Below are 14,291 nucleotides of genomic sequence, written 5' to 3'. Positions count from 1 at the left end.
GCTGGCTAGCGGGGTAAAGGCAATAGATGAGTCAAGGAGAAGATCTAGTGTCCAGATTTAAGCAACAGAGTGGGTGGCAGACTCTTCAACTAAATAGGGAATACAGGACAAGGAGAAGTTTCAGGGGATAAAATGAGTAAGAATGATTGCAATATTTAAGTATTCACTGTGTGTCTTGAGGTATCTATAAGGCATCCATATATAGATGCTTAGCTGGCAGTAAGATACCATCTGGAGCTCAGAAAGATGATTTTATGAGGGAAAAAAAAGATCTGAAACCACCCAGAGAGTATATACAGTGAAAATAAAACCAAAGACAGAATGAGGGGAACAGTGTGGCATTGTATACTAGTAGCCCAAAGTAAACTTTTCTGAGAATGACGTTTTGGTTTCATGAAAAATTCATAAAGATTTATTAATTTTATTTCACTTATATATTCTAAAGCCAGAAAATTACAAAACACATAAAAACTCACATTTTATGTAGGATAGAGTCAGAAAAACTATACTTTTTGAACATATAGATCCAAGACTCATTTTAAATAGAGTAAAAGCTAATTTAAAATATGTCAAGGATAAAAAAGATAATTATATGATTTTTAAAAATTCCAGTAATCAAAGTGAGAATGAAAGGGGAGTGTTTATCTTACTTGGGAGAACAATTTCATCACTTTAGTGTGTGTGTATAAAAGTTTATTGCTAATAATTACATTTTTAAATTCATTAAAGCAAATACCTAGAGGCATTCCTTTTATTAATTAGTTAGCATTACTGTGTGTACCTTAAAGTAATCAAATTGCATGCATGTAAACAGTCTGTTATTCAATATGAAGCATATAGTTGGTATTCAGACAGGCTTCCTTTTCCTCGTGTTAGTTTTAATTACTGCTGTGTAATTTCCATCTTTTAAATGGTCTTCCACATATTCTTTACAAAATTCAAAACTAAAGCATTAGTCCAATGAGAAGGTAACATTAAAAAAATTACTACTATAATAGAAAGATCTGTGTTTTAGTCCCAGCTATCCTATTTGTCGTGGGTCCTTGGATACAGACCTTTTTATTCTTCAATAGAATGGGGTATATTTTCTTATCTTTCTCACAAGGTTGTAAGGTCAAATGAGATAATGTGGCAGCACCATAAAATATATTTATTTTTTCTAGCCACACAATCACAGGAAGATGGAAAATTAGCTTGGGGCACTATCAGTGAGACCGCCACAGATAATTCACTACTCAACAACTATAAGGAAAAACAGTACTTTCTGTTAAAAGCAATAGAACAAAACACTGAACAGATTACTCTTTGCTCCCTGTTTTTTATAGTTTTCATTTCCTTGCCCTCACTACAGCCAGAGCATAGAAGGCGCACTGGCAGGAGCATGGGAGTTAGAAGATACAGGTTCAGGTCTCACTTCACCATTTATTCGCTTTAACTTTGGGAAGTACGGGTAGTTTAGTGTGTTACATGAGATGGTTTGTGTGAAACCTCTAGGTAAACCATTAAGTGCTACTCATGTGAAGCACTGCACTGTGATCCCTATATTTGATACTGGCTGAAAACTGCTTTACAACTGTATATTACCAACAGTAAACACGACAAGGGCTGATGGGTTGGAAGAACCACAACTGAACAACGTGGGATCACGACTAGATTCATCCATGTCTTAGCTCAATCACCTGTAAGGACTCTGTTTACTCCTCTGCAAAATGAGGACATTAAGCTCTAAGGTAACTTACAACCATCCATTGCTACAAATACAGGTCAATAGACTGACAACCTGAAAAATGGAGAGTCTGATATGATAAGTGGTTAGAATCAGGTTAGCAAGTATTAAAGGCCTTATTTCCTTATTAATGTCCTTTTATCCAAAAGTCCATCTAGATTTCTAGAAACCCAATGTCCCCAAGTCCACAAACACTTAAATAAACCTGAGAAAGAATTTAAATAGAGAATAGTTTACAGTTAAGAGGATCAAATTCTATTTTATTACCAACTTTTTTTTTTTCAGTGCCACAGACAAAAAGGCAATCAATTTTTTACATTCGGTCCTGTGGTAAATCTCAGTAACAATGGCCTCTTCAAGAATTTTGGATCTTAAGAGTTTTTGCATGAAATCTCAAAAAAACTAACAGAAATGTAATTTTTAGCATCTATTTTCATACTTAGATCAGACTTGAGCTGTGAGATTGAAGTCTCCAACTCTCCTTTTTTCTGTTGCTCCTGCGCCAGTAGTTCCTGGGTGGTCTGTATAGAGCTGCGTAGGGCAACGCAGTTTTGCTGTAAAATCTGCACCTGAAATGTGTAAGAAAAACTTTCCGTAAGGTCAAGATTTCTACCAAACTACCTTAGAGCACACATGTAAGGCAGATTTCCCATCTTAACATCACTGGAGGGAGAAGGGGAGTTTCTATGTTAAAGATCTCAGCAGGGTGCAGTGTTTTACAGTGGGACCTTCCCACAGAACTTTCTGTGCACTCTCCAACACAACACGCACCAGTCACAAGTAACTGTTGAGTACTTGAAGCGTGGCCAGAGTGTGTGAGGAATTGAATTTTTTTTAATTTAAGCTACTTTAAAGAGCCGTATGTGGCTAGTAGCTACCATATTGGTAGCACAAGTTATAGCAATAAAGGATCATTTATAAATTCCTTAAGTAGGGGTGCTTAGGTGGCTCAGTTGGTTAAGTGTCTGCCTTAGGCTCAGGTCGTGATCCCAGGGTCCTGGGATCGAGTCCTACATCGGGCCCCTTACTCAGAGGGAGCCTGCTTCTCCCTCTCCCTCTGCCTGCTGCTCCTCTTTGTGTTCTCTGTCAAATAAATAAATATCTTTAAAAAACAAAACAAAAACATAAATTCCTTAAGTAGAATCTTTTTTATAGTTTTATTATAAAGGACAGCCATTGGTTAAAATAAAGATTATGTAATCCAAACATAGGTATTAGAATTTGGAACTAATTGCCTTGAATACTTAGAACTGAATTGTCTAAATTACATGTAGGTATTTCAAATAATAATACAGGCAAAAATTTAATAAATCTAGAGAAAATTAGCAAAACTTAAGACTTATAGGTAAAATATCAGCTTTCTCTTTTGGTTTCACTTCCTTGACATAAGGAGAGAAAGATCTACCTGTTTCCGTTCCACCTCCACTGTTGATTCCATTTCTTGTATTTTGAATAACATGGCTGATGCAGATTTCTCAAGAGATTCCCTTAGGTGCTTCTCCTGAGACAGTTGTCTCCTTAGCTACAGAACAAGTTGCAGTTAGGCAAGACCAAGGGAACACGACAGCAGTTTGCCAAAGATCAAACTCAGCATGAAAAGTTTACCAGACATGCCATCTCACTCCCATTCTTCGTTCATTAATGACTACTCAGAAACAAGCTTGTGTTTCTCCCTGTGGGATAAACTACTAAGAAATGAAGACTCAAATCTGTTGCCCTTGTCTTCCCATTGTGTAAGTTTTTTTTCCAAAACTGTGGGTCAAGACACATTAGTAAGTTGCAATCAGCACTTCAAAAGGGGAAAAAAAATAAAGATCCTTTACGTCTCTGGTTAAGTTAATTCATGGACAGCACTAGAGGAGATAATGCTAAGTGAAATAAGTCAAGCAGAAAAAGACAATTATCATATGGTTTCTCTCATCTATGGAACATAAGAACTAAGAAGATTGGTAGGGGAAGAAAGGGATAAAGAAAGGGGGGGTAATCAGAAGGGGGAATGAAGCATGAGAGACTATGGACTCTGAGAAACAAACTGAGGGCTTCAGAGGGGATGGGGGTGAGGGAAAGTGATAGACTGGTGATGGGTAGTAAGGAGGGCACGTATTGCATGGTGCACTGGGTGTTATACACAACTAATGAATCATCGAACTTTACATCAGAAACCAGGGATGTACTGTATGGTGACTAACATAATATAATAAAAAAATATTATTAAAAAAAGAAAAAGAGAAAAAATATCAGCGCACACAGCATGTAATAGGGTAAGTAACGCTTCATGAAATGTTTGTGTATATAATTTATGTATGGTGTTACAGTAAAAAATGGATGTCTCACAATAGACTTGTCAAAAAGAAGGCTGAAAAACAGTAATATCACACCTCAGTATATATGTACTTTCTGTATTTTCTTTCATTTTTAACTTCTATTTTTCTTTGATTACTTCATCTCCCTATTTTTTTTTAAATAATTTTTATCCCATAGGATTATAAACAAACCTTTGAAAGCTGTTCCAATTCTGCTTTGAAGGTCTAAAGAAATAATGAAGAAACTGTTAAGTAGTGGATAAAACTACCACTCAAGAATTGGGGTACACTGGGGCGCCTGGGTGGCACAGCGGTTAAGCGTCTGCCTTTGGCTCAGGGCGTGATCCCGGCATTATGGGATCGAGCCCCACATCAGGCTCCTCCGCTATGAGCCTGCTTCTTTCTCTTCCACTCCCCCTGCTTGTGTTCCCTCTCTCGCTGGCTGTCTCTATCTCTGTCGAATAAATAAATAAAATCTTTAAAAAAAAAAAAAGAATTGGGGTACACTAACCTTGTTTCTCTCAAGAAATGACGATCAGTTAGATAAAGATATAAAAAAGAATCTCTTTTCTCATGAGGTAAAGAGATCCTTCCAAACTTAAATGGGAATTGCAGGATACTGTCCCTTTTATGAAGTGATGTTAACTTGAAAGAAATTCTGTTTTTAAGCCCCAGTGAAGATGACATAAAAGGACACTTTATAGCTCTTTTCCTTAATTGTACATACATATTTTACATATGTTTTCTCTATACATATATATTTTACATGTGTTTTCTCTATGGATGATATATATTATGTTTAAAAACTTTTTAAAAAGTTGAAAGACATGAAGTGTGTTGGCATGAAACTGTTACACGAAAGCCCATTTTGCAAATGTTCTATTTTTAATCATACCTCTAATAACAAAGTTTGAGGTTTTTCCAGTTTTTCACTATTCTAAATATTGTTCTGCTGAACATGCCTGTGAATAAATCTTTCTTTGCATTTCTATTTCCTTATGATAGATTCCTACAAGAGGAGTCACTAGGTTAAAGGTTTAATAATGTTTAGACTTTCGATAAATTTGGTATATAATCTTCCTTCCAATTTTAGTCTATCAGTAGTATTAGAATAAATCCCATCAGTACTATGTATTGTTGCTTTCTTAAATCTTTGCTAATAAATTAAAAACAACATATCTTGACAGCTTTTCATTTCTTTGGTTACTAATGAGATTAAACATTTTTCTAATATGGTTATTAGCTCTATATATTTTCTGAGCTATTACATATTTTTTTGAATTGTTCGTTGACCACTGTTTTTTGGGGGTTGTTTTTTTTGTTGTTGTTTTAGTCGCTTTCAAGTTCTTTAAAAGGAAAGATTATTAACTCTATCTAGTTTTGCTAGGTTTTACTAGTTTTGTTTTTTGCCCTTTTTTTTTTTTAGAATTTTTAATTCTTATTTGTTCAAATCTATTGAACTTTTTATGATTCTGTTCCTTCATTTCAAGTTTAGAAATTCCTTCCTCATCCTTTCTCATCATTATAAGTATTACAATTTTATTTCAGGATGAACCATAGTTTTTATTTTTGGCTGTATTAATAATCTAATACTATCTACAGTATCACATTATAATTACTTTGTAATACAGAGTAGCTTACTATATTTTTCTAAGCTCTGGATCAAATTGTATAATATAATGTCCTTGAGATACGATTTAAACCTTTATAGAGGAATCTTTGATAATTATACTACTGAGGTATTTATTTTTGAAGCATTATTAAAAGCAACCAGTTTTATGTTTATCAGAACCAGATTTTATATATATTTCCTACCTCTTAGGAAGATATATACCACATTTATTCTGTCTTTATACAGCCCCCTTATATGGGCTGAATTGTATTCCCCAAAAATATAACGTTGCAGCTCTAACCCCAGTAAAATACAACTGTACTTGGAGATAGGGCCTTTAAAGAGGTAATAAACTATAAGGATGCTGTTAGGGTGGGTCCTAATCCAACCCGAATGATGTCCTTATAAGAGAAGGAAACTAGGACACATAAATATACAAGGGATGTGCACACACAAAGCAAAGACCACGTGAGGACCATGTGAAGGCAGCCATGCGCAGGTCAAGAAGAGAAGCCTCAGGAGAAAAAAATCTGCTGACATCTTGATCTTGGACTTCAAATCTCCAGAACTATAAGAAATTTCTGTTGTTTAAGCCACCCAGTCTGTGGCAATTTGTACTGAAGCCCTAGCAAACTAATACATCCTTTCTGCTTGAATACCAAAATGCATTTTGATTAGGACAGTCCTTCTACAGGTCCTTGACAGGGTTCAATAAAAAATTCAAGATTTTATCACAGCACTCAGAATTAAGACTTTCCAATGGTGCTGGAAAAACTGGACACACATACACACACACACACACACACACACACACACACACACACAGAATCTAGATACAGACCTCACATCATTAATTCACAACGTATCATTTATCTAAATGTAAAATGCCAAACTATAAGCCTTCTAAAAAAAACACAGGAGAAAAATCCTGGTGACCTTGGATTTGGTGATAACCTATAACACTGAAAGTACAATCCCTGAAAGAAAAAATTAATAAGTTGGACTTCATTAAAATTAAAAGCTTCTGCTCTGCAAAAGATAAGCTAAAGAATGGAGAAAAAAATTGCAAAACATGTATTTGATCAAGGACTAGTATCCAAAATATACAAAGAACTCTTTAAACTCAACATAAGAAAACAAACAACCCATTACAAAATTAGCATAGTATCTAACAGACACCTCACCCAATGAGATATACAGATGGCAAATAAGCATATAAAAAGATATTCAATATCATGTGTCATTAGGGAATTATAATTAAAACACTACACACATATTAGAATGGCAAAAGTTCAAAACACTGACAAGACAACATGCTGATGAGAATGTGGAGCAACAGGAACTCATTCATTGTTGGTGTGAATGCAAAATGGTACAGCCATTTTTTAAGACAGGTTGGCAGTTACAAAGGTAAACAAAAGCTTACCAGATGATCCAGCAATTGTGCTCTAGGTATTTATCCAAATGAGTAGATAACATGTCCACACAAAAACCTGCATATGAATGTTTACAGCAGCTTTATTCGCAATTGCCAAAACTCAGAAGCAACCAAGATGTTCTTCAATAGATGAATGGATAAACTGTGGTACATCCATACAATGGAATATTGTTTAACAATAAAATGAGTTACCACACCATGACAAGGCTTGGAGGTATGTTAAATGCATATGCTAAGTGAAAGAAGCCAGTCCACAACAACCACACGCTGAATCATTCCAACTATAACAAAACTACAGACACTGAAAAGATCAGTGGTTGCCAGGGGCTCAGGAAGAGAGGAGGGAAGGGATGGGTGTATGGAGCACAGAGCATTTTTAGGGCAGTGATACTGTTCTGTAAGATAATGTAATGAACAAAAGGTGAATCTTAATATAAACTGTGGACTTTAGCTAATAATGATTTATCAATTTATTTATGAGCAATACTAGTTCATCAAATTTAACAAATGTACCTAATATAATAGGGGAACCTGGAGGAATGGGGAGAGTAGGTTTATGAGAACTGTTTTCTGTGTAATTTTTCTATAAATGTAAAACTCTAAAAAAGTAGTCTACTAAAATATCTAAAAAGTAAAAAAAAAAATACATGAAATGTAATACATTCTAACTATGAAAAATCATGCTTTTATCGGTAGTTACAGGCAAATAAAGTACATGAGAGAATTTTCCAGATAGCTATACTTAACAACTTATGCACGAAAAATCATAACTTAAAAAGTAATTTTGCATGCGAATTTTCTTTAAAAGTATATCTACTTCTTTGTTTTATATAATAGAGTATTTTAAATATAATTTGGATCCTTTTGATTCAGATGAACATCAATGATTATTCTGTCAGGGAATAGTGAGGTTTTTAGGCCAGGGTGTGTTGGATTACTAATTCTCCTGACTCTTTCACTGTTTTCAGCTGCCAATTTTTAGTCCAGCAACTTTTAGCAGCCACCTACTTCACAATTCCCAATCTGTTATCTACTAAAACTTAGGCTGAGATGGAGGTTTCAAGGTAAAATTAGATGAGCAGGCTTATTAAAAGCTTTTTGTTTTAAACACAGCTTTAGTTTAAAAGGTCTTTGTATGAAGGTGTTCATTTAGCTCTAGCATTATAAACTTTGTGGTAACTAATTCCCTTCCTGGCTCACAAAGTACTTACTCTATTTCTGGTTGTATGGTCGTATTGAGGCAAAAGGAACTCTTAATGTCAAATAAGGGTAGCCTCTTTCACTTGAATTTCACGTGGCATATTTTTAAAATCTTCCTACTCCACAGTAACATATTTTCTTCTTCAAAGTTTTTCATTCTTTCTACTTTCTTGACTTTCCCTCAGCAATTCCAACGCCCCCTCCACCCTCCAGAACCTTTTTTTATCTTACCTCCTGAATTTTCAGGTTCATTTTACGTTTTGTGGTCTTCAATTCCTCTTCAATAATGACTGCATTCTTCTAAAAGTACAAGGAGAAAAGGTTCTAAATAATCTGAAATGAAGAAAGAAACTGTCCATAGGCATATCAGTTCAAATCTAGACTTTTTTCTAGCAACCAATAAATGCTAATCTGAATATGGTTATAAAAACTTATTTTGAGTCTGAAATAATTATTACAATGAGATATTTAAAAAGAAAGTTATTTTATTACTTCGGTTAATGACTTCTATTATTTTCCCTTTTATTTTTATTTTTTAAAAAGATTTATTTATTTTAATGAACTATTGGGACTTCATAAAGATAAAAAGCTCTTGCACAGCAATGAAAACAGTCAACAAAACCAAAAGACAACTGACGGAATGGGAGAGGGTGTCTGCAAATGTCTTATCAGATAAAGGGCTAGTATCGAAAATCTATAAAGAACTTATCAAACTCAACATGCAAAAATAAAATAATGGGCAGAAATATGAACAGACATTTCTCCAAAGACGAATACAAATGGCCAGTAGACACACAAAAAGATGCTCGACATCACTCAGCATCAAGGAAATACAAATCAAAACTATAATGAGATACTACCTCACACCAGTCAGAATGGCTAAAATTAACAAGTCAGGAAACGACAGATGTTGGCGAGGATGCAGAGAAAGGGGAACCCTCTTACACTGCTGGTGGGAATGCAAACTGGTGCAGCCACTCTGGAAAACAATATGGAGGTTCCTCGAAAAGTTAAAAATGGAGCTACCCTGTGACCCAGCAATTGCACTACTAAGTATTTACCCAAAGCACACAAACATAGTGATCAAAGGGGCACCTGTACCCCAATGTTTATAGCAATAATGTCCACAACAGCCAAACTATGGAAAGAGCCCAAATGTCCATTGACAGATTAAGGGATAAAGAAGATATGGTATAAATATACAATGGAATATTACTCAGCCATCAAAAGATTGAAATCTTGCCATTTGCAATGAAGTGGATAGAACTAGAGGGTATTATGCTAAGCAAAATAAGTCAATCAGAGAAAGACAATTATCATATGATTTCACTCATATGTGGAATTTAAGAAACAAAACAGATGAACATAGGGGAAGGGAAGGAAAAATAAGACAAAATCAGAGAGGGAAAAACCATAAGAGACTCTTAGGAAACAAACTGAGGGTTGCTGGAGGGGAAGTGTGTAGGGGGATGGGGTAACTGGGTGATGGACATTAAGGAAGGCACATGATATAATGAGCACTGGGTGTTATATACAACTGATGAATCACTGAACTCTACCTCTGAAACTAATAATACACTATGTTAATTGAATTTATATTAAAAAAAAGATTTGAGAGAGAGAGAAAATGAATGTGCATGCGTGAGTTGGGGGAGGGGCAGAGGGAGAGAATCTTCAAGCAGACCCCCAGCTCAGCGTGGAGCCCAGACAGGGCTCAGTCTCACAACCCATGAGATCATGACCTGAGCTGAAGCCAAGAGACGGATGCTTAACTGACTGAGCCACCCAGGTGCCCCAAAGATACTCACTTTGTATGTAAAATTCAAAAATGAGAGAAACTGGTAATTGATAGAACTTTCTCTTACAGAGTATATTCCTATTTTTTTCACTCTCTTCTTGTCTCAAATATTATCTGTGCTTAGGAGCTGAGGATCAAAAATACAGTTTTCACCATTTATTCTCTTTTATATCACTATTAACGGCACCATAAGCCAAGATGTAAAACCTCAGTCATCTTTGCCTTCTTACCTATACTCAGCTCTTGTCCAGCACCATATTCTAGCATATCTTTCTTCGTAAAACATCCCTCTTTCTTTTCAAAATGCCACCAGAAGTCAGAACTAATAAGGCTTGTGCCTCAAATCATGCAATGGACTCCTAACTGGCTTCCCCAAACCCTACACTACTGCCAGATTAGTTTTCCTGTTTTCGCTGTGTCACTTCCTTATCAAAAATTATAATCACCCCCACAGTATCAAGCCCAACTATCGATTATTCTTGATTTTGAAATCCTCTATAATGTGATCCCTAGCTAATTTCCAATTTATTTGCTCCCCAAAATCCTGTCATTCCTGTCATGCATCTAAGTTTATGCATTTCCTCTAACTGTACCAGTGGAAATATCTAAGTTCAAACCTGGGTAATGGGAAGAAAACAGGGAAGTGTGATCTTAGAGAAATGATTCTCTCTGGGGCCCAATGCTCTTATTACTAAAATGGGGACAACTTAGGTTTTCAAAAATTAAACAAAATAACATGTTGACCATCTACTGTACTGCCTGGCCCACGGAGGGAGAACAAAATTGTCAGTTTATTACCCTACTCTATTTTCTTTCCTACCTCTGTGTGTCCTCACCTGTCTACTTTGCCTTCTGAAAGTTCAGCTCATGTCTTAGCTCTTTCTTGAAGCCTACCCTAATCTACTCTAGATAGGGCATACCCACCCTCTCAAACCCACCTGAACACAAAACACATGTCAATGTTCACTTATTGTCCTACACTGTCCTTTAACATTTCCTATGCCCTTATTTTTTCTCTATTTAATTTTTCATGCTATTCCTTGTTCTCCCAGCTAGCACATAAGCTCTTGGAAGAGCAGAGACTCTACCTCATACCTTTGAATTCTCACTCTCATGCGTACAGGGTAAGGGCTCTATAAATACCACATTACTGATAGTACACAATAGTTAAGGTTATCAATGTAGGTAACTTTGAGATGTCAATCCTCACATCACATCACCAATTTTAAAGTCAATTTTGTGGGTCTGTTGCCTCCTCCCGTTAGCAGATAACAGTGAACCAGTATTTCAGAAATCTGGATTCAAACCTTTGTCTCTGAGGCAATCTCCAGCGTGGCAGTCAACCTTTGCACTTCCTCTTGTGCCTTGTCTTCTTCCTCTTTTACATCTCTTAGTTGCTGGCGCAAATTCATTACTTCAAGATGCAACAGCTTCAGGTCCCTGGAATGCTCCTCCTGTATTGCATTCAGTCGATCTTTCAGAAAAGCTACCCAACAGCACAGGCGGGTCATGGAACGGTTGAAAGGAGGTCAGGAAAGGAAAAGAATCATAAACTCATTAAGCACCCATACAGGACCTAATTTCTGATGATACTCTTCTCTCTGTACCTGTTTTCTGTGGATTCAAATCCTTTTCAGTTTGCAGACGAAAGATGTTCATCTTCAAGGACTGGATGAGGCTTTCCAGACGGCACATTCGATTCACCAGAAACTCACAGTTCTTCCACAGAATATCTGGTTTTCCTGAACAAATCATTTCGTTCTGAATAGGACTAATGATGTTCTGGCTCACAGGCTCTTCTAAACATTTTGGAGTTTCCAGTTGGCCTCTGGACGAAGATCCCAATTTAACAATATTATGTAATGCAATGTGTACTATGGTAATCCCAATCATCAGGTCAATGTAACATTTTTACCAAGAATAAAAATTAGATTCCTTAGTTAACCATCTGTTAGCTTCTCCAAATTTAAATACAGAAAGCACAATTAGGTAAAGAGGATGAGACTAATGTCGGATGGATAAAGACCACTGACTTTATAACAGTTGTTTCTTTTAATTTGAATTTTTTGTAAACTTTTATGTGGTACATAAAACATGTTAAATGCTAAACCTATCATTATAAACTAAGAATTAAAGTTAGCACGGAGTCAATATATTCACATATTTTTAGAAAATTTTTTAAACAAGGTCATAATAAACATTTCTACTTTATTCTAACATACTCAGCATCTTTACAAATTTAATCTTTAGCTACTGAAGAACTATTCATTCTATGGATGCTATAATACCAACTATAATTTTAGGTCTTCGTGAGAGACACTAAGGAAATACATTGTAATCTTAAAGAAAATCACACCAGCAAATTTGATATTGGCTGCTTAAGCACCCAGATTCCTCAGGCCATTAATAATCCAACTTTTAACGGCAATACCTTCTTTAGCCAAGGGGAAAAGAAGGTTTTTTTGTTTTTTGTGGGTTTTTTTGAGTACCTCATTCTAAACTATGAAACTTTTTTAAAGACTTAAAACCTTTCTTTTAATTTACAATAAATCTGGGGAAAGAAAATGAAGACCATATAAATGGCATGAATCAAGTTTAGATGTTCACTTAAACTAATACCAAAGTCTATTTTTGATTTGAAAAATAAGAACAAAATTTTTTCTAATTATACAAACATTCCATGTTTGTTTTCAATTAAGTTTTGAAGGTGAACAGGATATCAAAGTTTGTGTACTTAACACATTTTTAAAATTTTATTTTATTTGAATTCAATTAATCAACATATAGTGTATTATTAGTTTCAGAGGTAGAGTTCAGGGTTTCATCAGTTGCCTATAATGCCCAATGCTCATTACAGCCCATGCCCTTCTTAATGCCCATCACCCAATTACCCCATTCCCCCACCCACCTCCTCACTTTAAATAAATATCTATTCAGGGGAATAGTGGTAGTAGCTCTATTACAGAATGACAACTCTATCTCACAAATATTTTCTAACTAATGTTCAAATGGAAACTGTTTTTTCTCAATTATTTTATAAATACGTATATTTCATCTGCCAAACCATCTGCACTACGACTCCTAAGAATTCTTCAACCTACAAAGATCTAGTTCATTTTCTATTTGTTACCTTTTTTCACCAAAGTCCAACATTATTAGGTCATCCCTCAGAGAACTGGTCTGTTCCTCAACTATTCTCATCCTTTCCTGAAGTACCGTGAATGTTTCAGAAGCCGCAGCATTGATGTGGGTTGGAGAGAGGACCGGTCTGGACACTGTAGTTTCCATACGCACCTGAGATTAAAGTCACAATATTAGTATAGTAGGTTCTGTTATGGTTCAAAATCGTCACTGTCCCTTCTTGTGGGAGAATTACACATCCCTGTCCTGTTGAGATCAGGAATGGCCACGTGTCTTGCTTTGGTCAATTTAATGTGGGTGGAAACTGTAAGAGCCAACTTGTCATTCATCATCTCCTTTGTCCTCTCCATGACATGAGCAACAACCCAGATAGGGCTGGATTCGTGTGCCAAGATCCCAGAGTGAAGAAGACATGAAGCAGAGTTATGACCCATCCATAACATCCAGTGTGAGTGGGCAATAAAGTTATGTTGTTAAAAGCCACTGAGATTGTTGGATAGTTTGTTATCGCATCATAATCTAGTCTATCCTATCTGCTACTATTAGACACATACTAGGACCTATGACTTGGCCAAAAGAATTAGTATTTCTTTCATTACTAGCCATCATCAATTTAATATATTCCAACCAAGCTTTCAGAAAAACATTCTATATTAGACTTCTGAGCACTGTTGTAATACAAATTCACCAACTACATTGAAGCAGTGATTTTAAAAAACAATTTGCAAACTTAACTTCATAGCCTAGCAAAGACTCTTCTATAGCTATTGACATAAAATTTTCAGACTTCTTTCCCAAAACTGTGTAAGAGTACTTTTTGAAATATTAGTGACAGAATTAGGCAGAATTAGCATAGAAGAAGCAGTCCCAACGTATAGTTGAAACATGGACCCAAGGTTCAATGACAAGGTCATTGGGGAAAGAAACTTTAAGGACATTTTCCTGTAACTCCAACCTGTGTACACATTTCTATACTAACCAGACTGTAAAACCTTAACCATTACTAGAAACAGTGTTCCTATGGAAACAGGTTCACAAAGATCCCACTTTGGATATTAGGAACACATTTTTTC

The 14,291-nt window shown here is 35.6% G+C and overlaps 1 protein-coding gene across 1 annotated transcript in view; it reads right to left on the bottom strand.

Moving 5' to 3' along the window:
• Positions 1–14,291, bottom strand: part of CCDC150 (coiled-coil domain containing 150) — an 81,274-nt gene that overhangs the window by 61,538 nt on the left and 5,445 nt on the right. Inside the window, exons 2-7 of the mRNA XM_026492277.4 lie at positions 13,208–13,371; positions 11,685–11,905; positions 11,385–11,563; positions 8,511–8,579; positions 3,132–3,248; positions 2,166–2,295 (exon numbers count right to left, since the gene is read on the bottom strand). Of these exons, the coding sequence (XP_026348062.2) occupies positions 2,166–2,295; positions 3,132–3,248; positions 8,511–8,579; positions 11,385–11,563; positions 11,685–11,905; positions 13,208–13,371 (880 nt within the window). The remainder of the gene's footprint in view (positions 1–2,165; positions 2,296–3,131; positions 3,249–8,510; positions 8,580–11,384; positions 11,564–11,684; positions 11,906–13,207; positions 13,372–14,291) is intronic.

Source organism: Ursus arctos, unplaced genomic scaffold, assembly GCF_023065955.2.
Source record: "Ursus arctos isolate Adak ecotype North America unplaced genomic scaffold, UrsArc2.0 scaffold_1, whole genome shotgun sequence".
Taxonomy (NCBI): Eukaryota; Metazoa; Chordata; class Mammalia; order Carnivora; family Ursidae; genus Ursus; species Ursus arctos.
This window is presented reverse-complemented; position numbering and strand designations above follow the sequence as displayed.